This window comes from Heterodontus francisci, chromosome 1, assembly GCF_036365525.1.
Source record: "Heterodontus francisci isolate sHetFra1 chromosome 1, sHetFra1.hap1, whole genome shotgun sequence".
In the NCBI taxonomy this organism is placed as follows: Eukaryota; Metazoa; Chordata; class Chondrichthyes; order Heterodontiformes; family Heterodontidae; genus Heterodontus; species Heterodontus francisci.
The window spans coordinates 110,587,032-110,608,177 of record NC_090371.1 but is presented as its reverse complement, the minus strand read 5'-3'; the positions used below and the strand labels follow the sequence as shown (position 1 = coordinate 110,608,177).

Genomic DNA, 21,146 nt, shown 5'->3' with positions numbered 1-21,146 from the left:
AGTTTGCTCCTGCTGCCTCCAGTTGTGTGCCTTCTTGTCTTGTAAGAGAGATGGAAGTGTGTCAGTGAGTCACGTGCAATCTGTTTGGCTAGCGTGGCTGTCATGGTTAAATAGCTGGCAGTGTGTGGAAGCTGTGAGATGTGGGTGTGAGGCTTGCAGCAGTGCAAATTTGTGAGGGTAAGATGCAGCTATGAATATTAGACAAGGGTCCTGATTGAAGGAGATTGTGGATAGGTGACGGTTGGAGGTGTGGTGCATTAAGTAGTGCCTGAGTCTAGTGGTACATTTGATGGAGCATGACATTTGCAGATGAATTCACTGACCTTGACCACTTGTGTGAGGTCATTGAACTTTTTGTGTCACTGCATCCATGTCCTCGGGGCTTGACTCCTGGCCATAGCTATCTGGTCCCACTGCCTTCTGAGTATTTGGCTGGAGGGATTCCTGGCCCCCGGTGGATACAGCGCTCCTCTCCTCCTTTCCACCTCCCTCACCAATGACCCTAATGTAGCATCCGAGAACCTTGGAGCACGCTCTCTTCCATGTTGTTACATTGTTCAATCTTTTTCCACATCAGAGTAACTCATATAAGGACTTCTGCTACCTGTTCCAGCCACAATGCACCTCCCCTATAAGAGGTGCAGACTTGCTTTTAGTAGTGCTAGCCCCTCTCAATTTTGGGCACCCTGCTGAGGCGTTTGGCCACTTAACAGTGGTTAGTGCTGGCTGCACTCAACAGCCACGGTAATGAGCAGGCAACACAAAATTGGCATGCTGCCTGCAACACATTGAATGGGCACGGGGTAATTGTGCATCGTGAGCAACACGCCCAATTTTGGGGGCTGCCCACTTTAGCCCCCATGTTCTTGTAAGTACTGCAGTCATTTCCATACATCATATAATACAGTATAGAGTTTGTATTTCAGGACCACATAAGAATAATACTTAAATTATAAGGTAACTATTTAAAAGGGAAGAGGGAGAGAAGAGAATTTCTGGTAGTTTAGGGCACTTAGAAAGGCATGAACTAATCAGGCACAGTCAGCATGGATTTGCAAGGGTCAAGTCGTGCTCGACTAATTCAAGTAAATTATTAGAAGGAATCGGACTGTATAAGTAAAGAATTGTTCCATATATGGGTTGATGAGGTGTTATGCAAGGGACTTGTTGAGTCTATTAAAATAGATGATATGAAAGAGCATGTGGCCAGATGGATAAAGCAGTAGCTGGATGACAGCAAAGCAAGGAAAAATACTGTTTGTTTTGGAATAGTAAAATCTGGGCATTGGTGTTACCCAGAGCTGTGTGCTGGGACCTCTTTTGTATTTCCATAAATATTTTTGACCTACACAGAAAAGTAAAACTATTAAAGTGGGCTAATGATGCCAAATTAGTGGACACCGAAAAATGCCAGAGATTAAGGGAGACATCGTGTTTATTGTGGAGAAATGTGAATTAGTACATTTTGGGCAAAGGTACAGTGAAAGGAATCAAACTCTAATGAAACCCTTAACAGTGTGAAGGAAGAGAAAGATCAAGGAATGGTATTGAACCATGGAAAGATGACAGCAAAGATTGCATTGTAAGATATCAAAATGATAGATTACAGTTATGAAGAAAGGAAATTAGATAAGTATTCAAAAATGCAGAATATAAAAGAATATGAGGAAAGGAATTAAAATATACAGCTTGAAGCTGTAGCACCAGTACAGTACTGTAAATTCTATGATTCTGATTGCCTTTCTTGCATCTGGAAAACCATAGCAGTAGTTTTTACGCTCCTGTTCTTTGGGCACCCGGTGCAGAGGGGCGTGGGCCGGGAGAAGGATCTCCTCGTCGGTCTGCTCCTGGGCCTGGCCAAGGTGGCAATTCACAGGTCCAGGCTGAGGGCCGTCGGGGGTGGGGGGGGGTCCGTCCTCCCCGATTGCCTGCCCCTCTTCTGCGGTTACGTTCATGCCTGGGTGTCCCTGGAGAAGGAGCATGCGGTGTCCGCCGGTACGCTTGAGGCCTTCCGCGACCGGTGGGCACCGCAGGGACTGGAGTGTATCATCGACGCCGAGAATGGCATTTTAATTTGAGTTTTTTGTTTATCTGTTTTTAATAAAGTTATTTTAAAATTATGTATATAAAGGGGGCCTGAGGAATAAAGGCCCCCTCGTCATGAAATATAAAAAAGGGGCCTGGGGTATAAAGGCCACCTTAAAAAAAAAACGGGGTTAGAGAAAAAAAAAGAAAAAAAATAGCAGTAGTTTTAGGTCAAAATAATTTTTCATTAGTATTAAACCTTGTTTTAAGCACTGCCGATGGATTACAGGGCTCAATTTGATGGGAGAAAAGTTTTTACTCTTTAGTTTGTAGAATTCAGTAACTGTACAAGGCACATTTTGTAGTGGTGAGAATTTATTTGCTTTAAAAATAACTGGAAAATGTGATTTTTCCATACATAGTCTGCATTGGAAAATTCTCATGGTGCGCAGATGCTTTGGAATGTCGACTCACTTGATGTTTGGAAAAGTGATGGAAATTTTATTTATACATTCATGTGAAGAAAGGGTCATGTGATGACAAAGGAATGCAGTAGCTTTTAATGCAAAAAAAACATTGCACCGAAGTGAATTTTGTAATCTGCTTGCACAATAAGTAAAATAGATTTGTTCAAAATGATTGCCATTTGTTTATAAATATTTTTTCCCTAGAAAATATTTATCTGAATAAATTGTTTAATAGTGCATTTCCAGGATTCAATTTAACACCCCAAAGTGGGACCATGAAAACCATTTGTATGCCTGTTCAAATTTATTCACTAAAATGGTGACAACATATTGTGGCTGACAATTCAGTGGCACCAGTGATTCTGTTAAGCCTCTGGCCATATTTATTTGGCATTAAGTCTCTGGATAAAAATTATTCAGAAGCCATATCCTTAACCAGATTTCAAGGTTTCAGAGTTGTATGTCAATTTGTACATTTTAAAGCTGTTTGGGGTGGAGTTGGGTGTGGAAGCTCGTGTGCAATATAGGCATGAGCATCTTAATACCAATGCTTTAAACAAAAAAAACCTCAAATTCCAGATTAATGTTTCTGGTGAAGTTAGATTCAAAACATGTAGTTTATTTATTTGGTTTGATTGGCTAGGGAAAGAATTGATATGTCTGAACCTTGAGGAAGAACCAGTGGCTCCAGAAGAGGAGGTTTGGACTAGTTAGGAAGAAGTACACTTAACTGTAGCTTGCAACTGTTGTTGGAGCACATCAAAGAATAGTATGTCATAGCATGGCGATTATTATGGATACATTTGATGCCACTGCATACTTGGTAATAAAAAGAAATCACTTATCAGTGTCTGAACTATCCTTTGTAAAAAAATAAGTAAGATGGTATCCACTTACTTGCTAATGTAATTTAGGCTCATTAAGTGAAACTCTTTGTAAATGAATAGACATTTCACTTTCTGTATTTTCATTTTGATTAATTACTTTAGAAAGGGGATCTAAAGCATTGTGTTACACACTAAAGTTTCCCCTTTATGCTGATGTTATTCCCAGGACAGCTGAAACAAAACTGCATTTCCTTGCCACTGTGAAAGGCAGGCTTTTGGTTTCAGATACAGAATCATATTTTTACTGCTGGTTCAGGTAGGTATATAAGGAAAATTGCCTCTCTGATTCCAGACTATTGTTGTATGAACAAATGTAAATTGGATGGAGGTGGCATATCAAGTGCTGAGCAGACATAGAAACAGAGAAAGTTTACAGCATTGTTACGACCAGGTGAGAAGGGGTCTAGGGGTTCCCTCTCAGCCGATGCCTGGTTTAACCATAACAGGGTTTAATTTTAAAACACCTTGTTTTTAGCTTCCCCTCAATGAATCCTTGTTCACTGCTCCAATTGTAAGGCAAGGAAATTGGACAGCTTTCCTTACATTTAAACAAGAAAGGTAGAAGTTTATTAATCTTAAACTCTAATTCGTTTAATAACTATGAATAGGCGACACGGCCACGCTAGCATGCATACGCGATAAACACACGCAGATAGAGACAGAAAAAGTAGCAAGAACAACGAGGAACAGTATGAGGCAATATCTGTTAGGTATTTACTGTCCTTTAAATTGGATGTGGAGTTTTTGGTTGCCAGTAAATCCCACTGTTCGTTGGGGCCCAGTTCACACTTCAACTTTTTTCAGTGTCGGAGTCTTTTCTCTCTCTCTCTCTCTCTCTCTCTCGAGGTTTACGTGTCTTCCATGGGTCCGGTGGCTTGGGAGAAAGCAAGAGACAGCCAATCCAGAGACTTGCTTATTCTAGCTTCAGTTGCAAAACTGCCTTCTGAATTCAAACTGTCCTGTGGCTCGTTCAGAAAACCTGGACCAGCTAGTTAGTCATGTGACCAGCTGGTTTAATCAGCTTTGTGGATTGTATCATCTTAACAGGTCCTGGAATGCACGTCCTTACACCTTCAATGTCTGGTGATCAAAATCCATTTGGGTTAATTGGAGCAGGGAATAGTCCTTTGTCTCCACAAGCTGCCTCTCTTAGTATGCAAATGTCCTTCTAGCCCAGGGTCTGGTGATCTTCAAACAAGTCATTCACTCCAGCAACAGTTTAAAATCAATGTTCATATGACAAAATTAATAAGCCTCATTCTTGGCAATTGGGGGTCTGCATGACAGCATAGAAAGAGGCCACTTGGCTCATTGTGTCTGCATGGGCTGAAAGAAGAGTCACCCAGCCTAATTCCATTTTCCAGCATTTAGTCTGTAGCCCTGCAGGTTTGGGCACTTCTGTTGGTAGAACTGCTGTGTTGCATATAAAGCTGTTTCAAGCCAGCTCCATAATAAACTGTTCAAAATAGGTTTTCTACTATTCTCAAAGTGACAGGTAATCACTGAATTTAAAGAGGTGATCTGAAAATACTGTTGAGAAGCAATAAAGTACTGTAAATATGGAAATTAAAACTAATTCAGTTTGAATTAATCATAATTCAGTATTTCGTAATTCAGTATGAGTAAGCATGGCAGGAAGATGTAGTATAAGGATGCAAAGGGTTAATGCTGAAGGTAGTGAGAGCAACCCTCCCACTGTAAGAGTGATGATGCAATAGTCACATGAGGATAGGCTGGAGAGAAGAGAGAGCAAAGATGCTAGCTTAAGAGGCTTGATGAGTGTATATAGTACCATGTAAATAATAAACAGTTCTTAGTCTCAGACTCAGGATAAGGTCGACTTTCTCCAGAACGTCCCTGTTACACTACTAAATACAATAACACACAGTAGAAAAGGAACATTTAATGCAATGTATGTAAATTAGCTGTATGGTAAATAAAAGTTCAATTATAGCGTGATTCATTTTATATCAACAACAATGCAGTAAGTGTATGGAAGTCTAATGACTAACAACCTACAGGGTATCAGTTTAAAATTCCACCATGGTTAATTGTGAAATTGTATTCACTAATTTGGCAATTTGTGGCATAATTAAAAATAAATGACCATGAAGATTGTCATAAAACGCAACTGGTTCCCTTGGGGCATGGACCTGCCATCCCTACTTAGTCTGACTTATATATAACTGCAGTTGTACACTATGTGGTTGACTCTTAATGCCCTCAAGGAAACTAGGAATGGACAATAAATACTGCCTAGTCAATTTTGCCCACATTATCAAGATAAAAGTGCTGCCCTGAATCCCAAATGTGTATGTAAGATGGTCAAATTCACTGTGTTTGATATGCACCTTGGTTTAGGAGCCGCAGCTACTGTTGCCAGATGCAAGTGCTTTCTGGAATAACTGGCTTACTTTAAGCATTATTCATGGTCTGCTAAAGAGTATCTGTTGCTCTCTATTTACCTCAGGTACTTTATGTACAGACAGGTGGAGGTGATAATTAAAGTTAGGCTGGCTAAAACAAAATAAATGCATCACACTTATAATGTTTTAGTAGTCTTCAATACACTGGATTATAACTTTGAGTTATTGGCCTAGGTTTTCTACCCTTGCTTCATGACTGGGGCAGGATAATTGCTCAGGGATCCCTCTTCTTGAGTACATGCGCAGTTTTGCATCCAAGCAATTTCCTGGCAGAAGTGTTGCAACATGTACAATGTAATCTGCTTTGTTTTAGTATGCAAGTGATGGAAATATGTCATGCAAAGTATTTTCCATGATGTGAATCATAGCAGTGAGGGAAATCCCTTTTTGTCCCTTGCATCCAGTGTTGCATAAGCATAGCGGTTGGGCATTGAAATCTTAGAGAGTCAAAATCAATACATTTGTTATCCGAGCAACTCATGAGACAACAAATTTCAGCCTGCCACCCACCCCCACCTCCACGATCTTGCCTAAAAAAACTCAATTGTGGTGCCTTCCAAAATTATCCAAATGACCTTGAACTCAGAATATCATCTGGGCCAGTGGTACCCCTCTCCCGCTGCCTGTTTTCTCCCCCCCCGCTGCCTGTTTTCTCCCCCCCCGCTGCCTGTTTTCTCCCCCTCCCGCTGCCTGTTTTCTCCCCCCGCCCCTCCCGCTGCCTGTATTCTCCCCCCCCGCCCCTCCCGCTGCCTGTTTTCTCCCCCCGCCCCTCCCGCTGCCTGTTTTCTCCCCCCCCACCCCTCCTGCTGCCTGTTTTCTCCCCCCCCGCTCCTCCCGCTGGCTGTTTTCCCCCCCCGCCGCCTGTTCCCCGCCGCCTGTTCCCCGCCGCCTGTTCCCCGCCGCCTGTTCCCCCCCGCCTGTTCCCCCCCGCCTGTTCCCCCCCGCCTGTTCCCCCCCGCCTGTTCCCCCCCGCCTGTTCCCCCCCGCCTGTTCCCCCCCGCCTGTTCCCCCCCGCCTGTTCCCCCCCCGCCTGTTCCCCCCCCGCCTGTTCCCCCCCCGCCTGTTCCCCCCCCGCCTGTTCCCCCCCCGCCTGTTCCCCCCCCGCCTGTTCCCCCCCCGCCTGTTCCCCCCCCGCCTGTTCCCCCCCCGCCTGTTCCCCCCCCGCCTGTTCCCCCCCCGCCTGTTCCCCCCCGCCGCCTGTTCCCCCCCGCCGCCTGTTCCCCCCCGCCGCCTGTTCCCCCCCGCCGCCTGTTCCCCCCCGCCGCCTGTTCCCCCCCCGCCTGTTCCCCCCCCGCCTGTTCCCCCCCCCGCCTGTTCCCCCCCCGCCTGTTCCCCCCCCGCCGCCTGTTCCCCCCCCGCCGCCTGTTCCCCCCCCGCCGCCTGTTCCCCCCCGCCGCCTGTTCCCCCCCGCCGCCTGTTCCCCCCCCGCCGCCTGTTCCCCCCCCGCCGCCTGTTCCCCCCCCGCCGCCTGTTCCCCCCCCCGCCGCCTGTTCCCCCCCCCGCCGCCTGTTCCCCCCCCCGCCGCCTGTTCCCCCCCCCGCCGCCTGTTCCCCCCCCCGCCGCCTGTTCCCCCCCCCGCCGCCTGTTCCCCCCCCCGCCGCCTGTTCCCCCCCCCGCCGCCTGTTCCCCCCCCCGCCGCCTGTTCCCCCCCCCGCCGCCTGTTCCCCCCCCCGCCGCCTGTTCCCCCCCCCGCCGCCTGTTCCCCCCCCGCCGCCTGTTCCCCCCCCGCCGCCTGTTCTCCCCCCCCGCCGCCTGTTCTCCCCCCCCGCCGCCTGTTCTCCCCCCCCGCCGCCTGTTCTCCCCCCCCGCCGCCTGTTCTCTTCCCCCCCGCCGCCTGTTCTCTTCCCCCCCTGCCTGTTCCCCCCCCCCCCCTTAAACCTATTTGTAAGCAGAACAATTTACCTCATTTACGTCCATCATGAATTTCTGTTGCTTTTGTGATGCCATCTCAGGAGTCACACTTCGATCTCTCAAAGTCTCACCTTTATCAAATTAATCTGTTTCTGGGAAAACCAATAAACTATGAACAATAAGCCATACAATGAAAGTTGAGAAGGTGATAGTTTTATTCATTTGCTTACTCCTAACATGGCTTCTGAGTTAGTCAGTATACAAATGTTTTGTTTTTGGTAAAATTACTTTGTGGCATTCATACAGATTATTCAGTTCAGTATATAGAGATATGCAACTTAAACTACTCAGAACCTGAACACTTTTTGAGTAGCAAAAGTCATACTTCTGACATATCAGTCCAGTGTTTTTCTTGGTACATTAACTGCTTCATCAATTTTCCATTTTGTTCCCGGCACAGGTATAATAAAAACGGGAGAACTTCTGGACCGTGAAACTACTCCACATTACTGGCTAACAGTCTATGCCACAGACCTTGGAGTGGTGCCTCTCTTCTCCTTCATTGAAGTGTATATCGAAATTGAGGATGTTAATGATAATGCTCCACAGACATCTGAGGCAGTTTATTACCCTGAAGTCATGGAAAACACTCCCAAAGATGTGTCAGTTGTACAGATTGAGGCATCTGACCCAGATTCCAGCTCCAGTGACAGGCTGAGCTATAAGATTACTGGTGGCAACCCACAAGGTTTCTTTATCGTAAACCAGAAGACTGGTAAGTGTTAATATTGGTTGGGATTGTTATGCCAAATGACTGAGTTGATATTAGAATTCAAAGTGTGATGATACATTAAAACATCTCAGCAGCAGATGGAAAATGACACAATTGAAGTATTCGTTCTAGTTTCTTCAATACTGTACAAAAACTTCATAGTTTTTTTGCCTGTCATGATTATAAAGTCATTGAATCTGCTACATCACGAACCATTTTTAAAATCAATGTTCTTCTTTTGAAGTTTTTAAGCCTCCTAATTCTTCTAATTGGTTATTTTCAGTTTTAATTATTCATTTTATGCAGTCTTTCCCCTCTTTCAGCTTTCTGCTCCATCATATTGCATAAAATTAAACTATCCCTTCAAATTCCAGTAAATGTAGAGTTGAAATGACCTTTTCTCACTCACCCATCTAAGACATCTAAAATAAAATGCAGCATGTTAAACATTAAGAAAATTATGAGTTACCCTTAATTTTTCCACCATCTTCTACCACTGCACAACAAATTCCTTTAGCCTGTGAATGAACATCTTCCACCATGGGGACACACCGAATACCCCATAATTCACAATTTCCACCTGACTAGCTGATGCCCGACGTGTAAACCATCCAGTCTCCAGGTTCAATGCAGAACTTTGACTTTGCTGTCTGAATTTTGTCTTTTCTCACTTCTTCTCTACCTTTGTGCTCTCTCAGTTCTGTTTCTTTTCTCCTATCGCACCTTCAAGTGGTTCATTAGAAAGGTCACTGAGGGTGACAAACAACAGTTAGGTGCATTGAACAGTATGGCACCATCTTTTGGGGAAAAAGGAAATTAACAAATCTCTGACAGAGGTAACAAATTTATTTTTTCAATTACCTAGCTGCAATGAATGAGATCATTATGTATAAATTCAATTTATAAAAAATGTGAGCAATGCCACAGGGGATTCACTGGGATTGTGTATCATGATGAAAGCCTAATGCTTTCTTTTTTGAGATCAGCATTCTTCTTTCTTACTTACATACTCTTCACCCAGTTCGGAAGCAGTCTCTCAGCAACAAACTTCCCAGCACCCCATTCATTCTGCCCAACAAATATCCATTAGGTCATTTGTTTCTGTAAGAGGGCTGATTTGCACCAGTTTTTTTTTCTCCCCCCTCCTCCCAGTTGCTGTGCCATACTTTGGTAACCTGGCCACACATATAGTCATGAGGCTCTTGTCTCCCTATGCTTAATTCATTTTTGAAGCGCAATTACTTTTGACTGGTGGAAAATTATGTTTTAATTCGACCGTACAAATTTGAAGATCTAAACTGATTTTAAAGATTGGTGTTTGTGGATAATGTGAAAGAGTTTTGGAATGCAGTGCACTAATCATACCTACCATTTTAAGGTATAAAACCAGTTGGTATTGTCGGCTACAGAATTGTCCCATCACCAGTTTAATTACTATGAAATAAACATTGTTGGGATAAACCTTAGAAAACTGCCCTAGCTAATCAAGAAATTAATCTCTTGTCTGGTTAACTACATTTCAAAAGACCTTTCATGTTTTTGAGTGAGTACCTCTAGAACCATCATCCAAGTGCTTTTGTTCAGATTTTCTAATGTGTGTTTTTTTAAAATCATGTAGAAGCAGAAACCCCAAAGTGGAAGTGTATGATTAGCTTTTTTTGGATGGATTGACTTTAACTGTTAGATTGCCGGCAATCTTCTTGGGCAGATCAGTTTTGTAAGTTGTCAGTTCATATACTGAAAAATTACAGTAATTGAATTCAATGATATACAATACAGTAATGCAAAAATCCAAGTTCAAGATAAATTCAAAAACACCATTTTACATGAAAATAAAAAAAAAGTTTACATTTTCCCTATTCTTTCCCTGTATTTTTACTTCATATTTTATTCCTTTTCTAAATGACACACCTTTTATATATGTTCTAACCTTTTGTAATTCATCAACCATTAAAACTGTCATTTCCTTTTTCTTCTGACTTCCTGATCCCAGTATCCATTGGGAGATGGGAGCGACTTTGAAAAAGCCACAATGTAGCAAGCTGAACAAGAGAAGACACAGTTCTGGACTTAGTTTTAGGGAATAAGTTGGGTAGGTGGAAGGGGTATCTGTGGGAGAGCATTTTGGTGATCGTTTTCAGTTAGATTTGGTGCAGTTATGGAAAAGATAGACCAGAAGTAAAGGTTCTCCATTGGGGAAAGGCCAATGTTACTAAGTTGAGATCTGATTTGGCACAAGTGTCAGCAGTGGGAGGCATTCAAGGAGGAGATAGTGAGGGTTTGGAACAGATATGTTTCCACAAAAAAGAGGTGGGAACCACTTGGATGTCAAGCTTATGGGTTAGGATAAGGTAAAAAGGAAAGCTTCTGTCAGATATTTATAAATGACATGGATAATGGAATGCAGAGTAAAATTTCAAAATTTGCCGATGTTACCAAACTTGAGGTATGTCATACAGTGACGATGATTGCAATTGATTGCAATGGAACATAGGCTAGCAGAATGGTCAGGTAAGTGGCAGATGTAATTTAACAGAGAAATTTGTGGTGATGCATTTTGGCAGAAGGGATAGGGAGAGACAGTATATACTTGATGGTACAATTCTAAAGTGTGCAGGGGCAGAGAGATCTGGGGGTTCATGTGCATAGATCTTTGAAGGTGGTAAAACATATTGAGAGTAGTTAACAAAGCATATGGGATCTTGGGCTTCATTAATAGAGGTACTGAGTACAAAAGCAGGGAAGTTATGCTTAACCTTTATAAAGCTCTGGCTAGGCCATTAAGGAACAATTTAGGAGGAATGAGAGGGTCCTTGAGAGGGTGCAGAGGAGATTTGCCAGAATGGTTCCAGCAATGAGGGAATTTAGCTACAAGGTTAGAATAGAGAAGCTGTTTTTTCCTCCTCCGAGCAAAGGAGGTTGAGGGGAGGTGTGCAAGATTATGACAGGTTTAGTTGAGGTAGACAAAGAAAAGCTGTTCCCATTAGCTGATCTTACAAGAGGACAAAATTTAAGGCTTTGGGCGAGAGATACAAGGGCTTTGTTTATGCAGTGAGTGGTAATGATCTAGAACACTCTGTCCCTGCTTCTACCACCCTTGTAGGCAATCAATGATTTCAAAAGGGAATTGGATAAACCTGCAAGTCTACGGAGGTAGAGCAGGGGATGGGACTGACTGGATTGCTCTACAGAGAGCTGGCATGGCTCTGATGGGCTGAATGACCTCCTTCTGTACCATAATGACTCTAGCTATATGCGATATCAAGCACGCAAAAAAGCCTTGCACATAGAAAGTGCAGGGGAAGCAAGGAAATTAGGAAAGCAAAGAGAGGTCATGGAAAAAATATTGTCGAGTAAAATCAAGAAAAATCCAAAGATGTTTGATAAATACATAAAGAACAAGAGGATGACTAAGGAGGGAGTATGGCTGATTGGAAATCAAAAAGGTAATCTGTGTGTAGAGGGGTAAAATAGCATAGTGATTATGTTGCTGGACTAGTAATCCAGATGTCTGGACTAATAGTGACTTGAGTTTAAATCTCAGTGGCAGCTGGGGAATTGACATTCAGTTAACTAAATAAATCTGGAATAAAGTACTGGCATCAGTAATGGTGACCATAAAGTACTCGATTGTCGTAAAAATGCCACTGGTTCACTAATGTCCTTTGGGGAAGGAAATCTGCTGTCCTTACCCAGCCTGGCCTATATTTGATGACAGACCCCCAACAATGTGGTTGACACTTAACTGCCTTTGGTTATACTCAAGAAGGTGGCTCACCACCATCTTCTCAAGGGCAATTAGGTATGGGCAATAAATGCTGGCTATGGCAGTCACACCCACATACCTTAAATTTTAGAAAAGGGATGAAGACATGCACATGGTTCTTAATGAATACTTTGCATCTGTCTTCACTAAAGAGGGGAATGATGCAGACATTGTAGTTAAGGAGGAGGAGTATGAATAAACACAGAGGAAGTATTAAGCAGTTTAGCATCTTTGAAAATAGATAAATTTCTCGGCCCAGATGAAATGTATCCTAGGCTGTTAAGGGAGAAAATCACGTATGCTTTGACCATCATTTTCCAATCCTCTCTGGCTACAGACGTGGTGCTAGAAGACTGGAGGACTGCTCATATTGTACCATTGTTTAAAAGGGGGAGAAAAGGATAGACTGCCTAATTACAGGTTAAACAGCCTAACTTCAGTGGGAGGGGCAAATTATTGGAAAAAGGTCTGAGGCCCAGTATAAATCATTTAAAAAGACATGGATTAATCAAGGTCAGTCAGCATGGATTTGTTAAAGGAAGGTCTTGTCGAACTAAAATGATCAAATTTTTGCGGAGACAACAAGGAGGGTTGGTTAGGGTACTGCATTTGATGTAATCTGCGTGGGTTTTAGCAAGGCTTTGGGGGATGGACTGAATGGACTCCTTCTGTGCCACAAATTTCAATGATTCTGATTATTCTGATCTCCCTCGCCTCTCCTCCTCTCTCATTTCCTTTTTCTCTGTCTTCTCTTTCCCTATTCTCTTCATTCCCACTATTTTTGCTCTTTCTACTCCTTTTTCCCTCCACCTGCATGTTCCAATTATCCCCCTGGCCTCTAACCTGTCTGATCTGAATACTGCAGTTGGAGGTTGAATTTGTGTGTTGGATTCTCATCTGTAATAACTTCATGGAAGATCTCTGGAAAGCCCAGAGAAACGAGGTAAACAGTATTTATGCTGTTTTCTCCAGGTGTTCACACATCTGCTGCTGAAAGTTACGATGGGCGATTGAGGAAACTCTGTGGTAGTTCAACCTATTTGGCCCTGATTCTCTACTTGCAATCTTACTGAAGTTGACTAGCTATAGACGGCCCAAATCTGATTTTCGAGTGCCCCAATTTCCACCTTCTGGTTTGATAAGTCAGGCAGGTCAACTTCAACCTCTTCTGTAGACTCAGTCCAGTCTGGTGCAGTTGGTGGAAGTTTTGGGGCAATGCCTTCTGCTCATTGTTTTCTTGAAGTCTGTTACTAGCCTCCTCACTATATACTATGTTTCCAAGTTTTGTGTGATCTGAATACTTTGCAAGTATGCCTTCTATACCTGATTCCAGGTCATTAATATTTATCAAAAGAAGTGATTCGAATACCGATCCCTAGGGGACACCACTGTGTACTTCCAAACATCTTTAGCTGCTTCATCAATGACCTTCCTGCAATGCTAAGGTCAGAAGTGGGATGTTTGCTGATGATTGCACCATTTTCAGCACCATTCGTGACTCCTCGGATACTGAAGCAGTCCGTGTAGAAGTGCAGCAATTGGACAATATCCAAGCTTGGGCTGCTAAGTGGCAAGTAACATTCGCGCCACACAAGTGCCAGGCAATGACTATCTCAAACAAGAGAGAATCTTAACCATCTCCCCTTGACATTCAATGGCATTACGATCGCTGAATCCCCCACTATCAACATCCTGGGGGTTACCATTGACCAGAAACTGAACTGGAGTAGCCATATAAATACCGTGGCTACAAGAGCAGGTCAGAACCTAGGAATCCTGCAGCGAGTAACTCCTGACTCCCCAAAGCCTGTGCACCATTTGCAAGGCACAAGTCAGGCGTATGATAGAATACTCTCCACTTGCCTGGATGGGTGCAGCTCCAACAACATTCAGGAAGTTTGACACCATCTAGGACAAAATAGCCTGCTGATTGGCACCCCACCAACTCCCTCCACCACCGGCACACAGAGGCAGCAGTGTGTACCATCTACAAGATGTACTGCAGCAACGCACCAAGGCTCCTTAGAAAGCACCTTCTACCACTTAGAAGGGCGAGGGCAGCAGATGCATGGGACCACCCCCAAGTTCGTGTTCCCCTCCAAGCCACACACCATCCTGACTTGGAACTATATCGCTGTTCCTTCACTGTCGCTCCGTCAAAATCCTGGAGCTCCCTTCCTAACAGCACTGTGGGTGTTGCTACCCCACATGGACTGCAGCGGTTCAAGAAGGCAGCTCACCACCACCTTCTCAAGGCAATTGGGGATGGACGAGATACTACAGGCACGGTGTAGGCATGTCCCCACAAAGATAAAAGGTGGTATGGCCAAATCTAAAGCCCCCTGGTAATCTAGAAGCTTACAGGGTAAGTTAAAACAGAAAGGAAAGCTTATGACAATCGCAAAAATCTCAATACTTCAGAAAGCCTAGAGATTAAAGTGCAGGGGTGAAGTAAAAAAGGAAATTAGAAAAGCAAAGAGAAGACATGAAAAATTATTGGCAGGTAAAATCAAGGAAAACCCAAAGATGCTTGTACATTAAGAGCAAGAGGATAACGAAGGAAAGAGATGTGCAAGGGAACTTGTGCATGGATACGTAAGATGTAGGCAGGGTTCTTAATGAGTTTTTTGTCTCTGTCTTCACAGAGAGGGTTGATGTAGACATTATACTTAAAGAGGAGTGTGAAATATTAGATATGATAAGCATAATGAGAGAGGAAGTACTAGAGGGTCTGATATCCTTGAAAGTGGAATCACCAAGGCCGGATTGATTGAATCCCAGCCTGTTAAAGGAAGCTGGGGGGGTAATAGTGGATGCGTTGAGGATGATCTTCAAATCCTCACTGGATACGGGCGAGGTGCCAGAGGATTGGAGATCTGTGTACGTTATACCATTGTTTTAAAAAGGGTACAAAGGATAGGCCAAATAATTATAGGCCAGTCAGTCTGACCTCCATGGTGGGTAAATTGTTAGAATCTGTTGTGAGGGACAGGATAAACTGCCACTTAGAAAGGCACAGATTAATCAGATAGTCAGCAAGGATTTGTTAAGAGATGGTCATGTCTTACAAACTTGATTGAGTTTTTTGAGGAAGTAACAAGGAGGATTGATGAGGGAGTGTGGTGGATGTGGTCCACGTGGATTTTAGTAAGGCGTTTGACAAAGTCCCGCATGGCAGACTGGTCAGTAAAATAATAGCCCATGGGATACAGGGGAATGTGGCAGGTTGGATCCAAAATTGGTTCAGTGACCGGAAGCAAAGAGTAGTCGTGGATGGATGTTCTTGCGAATGGAAAGTGGTTTCCAGTGGCGTTCCACAGGGCTCAGTGTTGGGTCCTTTGCTGTTTGAAAAGTGTGTATATATTATGGATTTGAACTTAAATGTGGGAGGCATGATTGGGAAATTTGCTGATGACACAAAAATTGGCCATGTAGTTGACAGTGAAGAGGATAGCCGTAGACTCTAGAATGATATCAATGGTTTGGTTGAGTGAGTGGAAAAGTGGCAAATGGAATTCAATCCAGTTAAGTGTGAGGTAATTAATTTGGGAAGAGCAAACAAAGCGAAGGAATACACAATAAACAGGAGGATTTTGAGAGGGGTAGAAGAAATCAGAGACCTTGGAGTGCATGTCCACAGGTCCCTGAAGGTGGCAGAACGGGTAGATAGAGTGGTGAAGAAGGCATATGGAATGCTTTCCTTTATTGGCTGAGGTATAGAATACAAAAGCAGGGAAGTAATGCTGGAACTGTATAAAAGGCTGGTTTGGCCACAGCTGGAGTATTGCGTACAGTTCTGATCACCTCATTACAGGAAGGACATAATTACTTTGGAAAGAGTACAGAGGAGATTTACAACAATGTTGCTAGGGCTTGAAAGTTGCAGCTATGAGAAAAGATTGGATCGGCTAGTATTCTCCTTAGAACAGAGGAGGCTGAGGGGTGACTTCATAGAGGTGTACAAAATTGAGGGGTCTAGATAAATTAGACAGGAAGGACATTTTTCCCCTCGTGGAGAAGTCAATTACCAGGGGCCACAGATCTAAGGTGATTGGGAGAAGGATTAGAGGGGACATGAGGAAAGACTTTTTCATCCAGAGGGTGGTGGATGTCTGGAATTCACTGCCAGGACTGCTGGTGGAGGCAGAAACCCTCAACTCATTTAAAAGGTACCTCAACATGCACCTGAAGTGCTGTATGCTGCAAGGCTATGGATCAGGTGCTGGGAGGTGGGATTAGATTGGGCGGCTATTTTTTTTGGCTGGTACAGACGTGATGGGCTGAATGGCCTCGTTCTGTACCGTAGTTGTTCTATGGCAATGAATGCTAGCCTAGCCAGCAAAGCCACATCCCATGAACGAATAAAAAAAAACTTCTCTCTAGGAAAACAAGCATTTGTTACTGCCCTCTGCTTTCTGTCTCTAAGCCAATTATGTATCCATGCTGCTGCTGCCCCTTTAATCCCATGGGCATCTTTTGCAGGAGACGTTTACTGGAACACTCTATATTTTCGCGTTACACTCATTCTGAAATCAGGAAGTGGTTGGGTTCACAGGCTTTGATTATCCAGAACCTTGTCTGGAACATCAGTCTTGGCTGGAGCGATTAGATGCATCTTTTGTCAGCTGTGCAACTTAAACAAGAATGTAAGCTGCCTTTCAGCAGTCTCGAGCAGGGAAATCTTTTATTTTCCATCTATCTGTCATGGAGCCATTATGTGGGGTTCACTGATGCTGCAATGCCTGTCAGTGAGAGAGTGAATGAGTGATTTGAATATGGAGATAAGGATCTAAAAGGAAATAATTCTAACTGAGTGCAGGGGCGCATTTGGCCTGTTGTTTCCATTGCCAGAATCTTCACAACCCTGTATAAGGAGTTCAGTTGTAGCATTGGTGAAACCACCTTTCCACCACTCCCCACCACCCGGCCCCTCAAACCAATGTGCATGTAGCAGCTGTTACTGCAAAACAGAAAAAAAAGGATCAAAGAGCAATGTGGGAGAAGATGGGCTGAAGTTTATAGAGCCGTCGATGTTGGAAATGGTGGCGCGAGGGGTGGGGCATGAAGATTGCTCTGGATGAGGCCCATCACTGACCCTGTGATGCCGGAAGGGCCCGCCCGATCTCAACAGAGGTGGAGAGGCCTTATGGCGGCCACCACCCCCGCCCCCCCACTGCTCGGCGACCGGACGACAGTTTCCATATGTAAATAAACTGGCCTACCTAAATTAATGTAGGTCTCATAGCCTCCTTATTTGCCGCACCAATCTTCATTTTCCATGCCTTCAAATCCCCATCAGGGCAAATGAGGCGAGAGACCTGTGGGAGGGGTGAGGAGGTGATTTTCTCAGTGTGGGAGTGGGGGAGCAAACTTAATTGGTTGATGGGGTGATGGGAAGGGGTAAAGGACAAAGGTTCTGAGCTTTGTGGGGGGTGGGGGGGTCATATAATCAAGCTAAGTATTTCGGCGGGTGGGGGAGGGCAGGACTGACGTGTTAATATTGCGGGGCGGGTGTGTGGTGGGAGAGGGCCTGGAAAGATTTTTTATTTTTTATTTACTTTAAATTACCAGTCTCTTTAATAATTTCACTTGTCATTTAAGGCTCTAAGCCCTTTAAAAATGACACTGGCACCTGCGCATAGTGCCGGACGCCTTTGCCGGGGACGGCTCGCCCGCCCCCTCCAAGTCTATAGGTGGCGGGCCTATAGAATGCAACCCGATGTGTGCCACATCCAAGTCAGCATCCATCTTCTGATAACATCAACATACAGCTTTCTGGTACCTGGGCACCATGGCACTTCACCAACCTCCCCACCCTGACATGGACAGCCATGCTTGAAATTTAAAATTCCGGAAAGACACATCAGCTTGGAACTAGAATTATGTTCAATTCCACTTGAATGCTGTAATATTACTGTTGAACCCAGTTGTATCAATTGTTATAGTGAAATTGGACTTTTTTACTTCAATTACATGTGCCTTCAGCTGCTTAGGCCCAAAGCTCTCTGGAATTCTCTCCCTCCCACCCCCACACACAGCAAATCTCTGTCTCTCGATCTTTCTCATTCTTTAAATTGCTTCTTAAAACCTGCCCCTTTGAATAAGCTTTTGGTCATCTGTCCTAATATCTTTTTAAGTAGCTTAGTGTTAAATTTCTGTTTGATAAAACTCTCATTGAGCATCTTGGCATGTTTTACTATGTTAAATTCGCTGTTATATATGCAAGTTGTTAGGAATATGGAAGGTTACTGACTTTATTTTAGTGGAAAAATAGTAGAAAGTAGAATTTCATGCAGGCGTGTGAATTATCTGTGTGATATTATTTCCAATAATAGCAAAAGAATAAGAGGCAATTTTGTCCATCATGCCTTTCACTGGCTCTTTGCAGTCTGTCCTGTCAAGGATTTGACTCCACTTTTATATAATCGCCAATGAAAATTTGTAATTAAATTCTTCCCAGCCCCCAAAGGTAGTTAACTATGGCCCAAGCAGATAAGGCTATAATGAGGATGAAATTTTGATTTTGCCCATTGGCCTGACAGCTTGTACATACAGGATCAGCCAGTACTGAAAGATTCATAGGACACAGCTGAAGGTAGGTAGTATTTAAAAAAAAATACAAGCCAAGATGAGGTGAACTAAAGCCAAAAATGGTTTGTTTTTACAAAATGAGCTTACACTCCTGCAAACTCACTGAGGGGAAAATGTCTGTTGATAGGGGAGATAAGGACAAATTTTGGCTAAAATCTGTACTCAGTATTGCAGTACCACACACTTTAGCCGAAGTCTGTGCTGAATATTATAGTGTAACAGACTGTGGCCAAAATCAATACAGGATCATCTTGTCTGTTGAGCAACACAAATGGGTAAATGATTATCTGTACTAAAGGCAAACACATATTTTAGTGCTTAACAGTTGAAAGCTGGTTAATATTTGTTCACGGTTAACATTTCTAAGGTCTTGCACAAGGAATTACATGAAATATTTAAATATGACAGAATCCACTGATCGTATTCAGCTAATGTGTTTCTAACTCAACATATCAGTTTTGTACTGTACTATGCAGATAGTTAGTTTGGAATTCAATGAGTATCCAATCTCGTATCACCTATTTTACAGTATTGCCAAAAGTTAAAATTAGCCCCAAAAACTTGAAGCTCAGCAAACTTAAAGAAAACTCAATGCATGTAATTTAATAATAGTTAATAATGCAGTCTGCCAAATACAGCATTGTTCAACTTTTCCCCAAAGCAGATGTAAAAACAACCCAATGAAAATGCTAATATGTGAGGACAATTGATTTGTGATTTCTCCTTCATTTTGGCTATTCTTTGGAATTATTTGTTCACTTGCTTTACAGCGGAGGTATTCACAAGGTTTTGGCCAAAAGCCCCAATCTCGAGCAGTGACTTGCTGAAGGGTACTTTAGGGTTCTCACCAAAGTTTCATGGAAATGTACTGTGGGAGGTTCCCTGATTAAATTACCTGTATTCACAGTTAACTAATGGTTGATATAATATCTAATACTTGTTAGATTCTTTGAGAAATTATGGAAATAGTTATGCAAATGAAGATTTAGAAGTTATACAAAGTAATATACGAACATGAATCATCAGCATATTTACAGAAGATTTATTTAGTTTTACTGTAACCACTACTCACTGTATGATAACTATGAAGATTATAATGTTTTAGGATATTGTGAAAATAGACCATGTAAAGCTGCTTTATTTCTTTTGTGTCCACGTATGAACTCTACCCACTCTAAATATAACTGGGTTTTGAAGTAATCTTCACCCAAAAATTTAGTTAAGCATTCTGATCATTTAATCTTCTGTATAAAATAAGTGGGTTACTGAGATTATTTTAGGAAATGTTAGTTGGTTAAAAGTGCTAATCTACTTGCTATTTTTTCCATTCTTGTTGTTCATATCATAATTAAGAATCATAAAACCACTTCAAAGGACATCATGTATACCCTACTTTTTAATCTGGTCTACATGTTTGTCAGCCCTTTTGATCGATACCTTAGCTTAATTTTTCAACCATGTGGACTCCAGACTGGCCTGATTACATTGAACAAACAGAACATACTATTCTAAAATCTATGCAGAGAGCAAGATGTGGGTGGTCCCCACAAGACCCCATCAGTTTTCTTTTATCAAAAAAAAATGGAATTTCCAACTTCAGTCTGTTCGCCATAGTTTCTTTGATGCCTCTAGTGAATTTATGTGAATGTTTTTATGAGGAGCCAAGGTTGTTGAAATTAGAAGAAAGCAGCACCAATTGCAGCTGGGCTATTTGGAACTGCTCAAAACCAAATTATTAAAGGAATTTCTTTTGCTCTTAATCTTTTTGTTTTTCTCCCATTCTCTGCTGAAAATGCACATTCTTGCTGGGGTATAATTCTGCAACTTTCATGTATGGGTTTAAACCCTGTGTGCTAACATGATATTCCAGTATATATATTTGTCAGTCCAGCTAGTTGTCACCCATCACCTACACACCTTCCACCTGGAATCATCAGACAGAACTAAGGATTAGTAGCTCTGGTTAATATGCCCGGGCTGAGGATGGGGAAAATATTTGTTGCAACTTAACTGCTTCCCTTGCTGAGCTCAGTTAACTGAGAATTGAACCTCAGAACTTCTGGTCCATGTGGCCCAGTATTACACCAGGCAGTGCTTTTGCCGCATAGACTATTGACAGTTGATTATTTCCTTAAGTGTTCTGGACCAGTGATTCTCAAACTTTTTAGGTGGGGCAAAAAACCCTGTGGACCACCTACTGGTCCTACCCCACCTGCTTTTGCTTGCTAATGCAAAAAAAATCATCAGAATTAATGGGAACTTACAGAAACTATAAATATTTTGCTGCTTTTTTTTTGATACTAAGTGTAATAAATTTGTGAAATTTTTATTAAATATCAAGTAAGTTATTCATGCCAGAAA

General features: G+C 42.9%; 1 protein-coding gene across 7 annotated transcripts in view; it reads left to right on the top strand.

Moving 5' to 3' along the window:
* fat1a (FAT atypical cadherin 1a) overlaps positions 1 to 21,146 on the top strand; it is a 270,014-nt gene that overhangs the window by 61,115 nt on the left and 187,753 nt on the right. For all 7 annotated transcript variants that reach the window (XM_068034441.1, XM_068034442.1, XM_068034446.1 and 4 more), the window contains exon 3: positions 8,117 to 8,431. In XM_068034441.1, the coding sequence (XP_067890542.1) occupies positions 8,117 to 8,431 (315 nt within the window). The remainder of the gene's footprint in view (positions 1 to 8,116; positions 8,432 to 21,146) is intronic.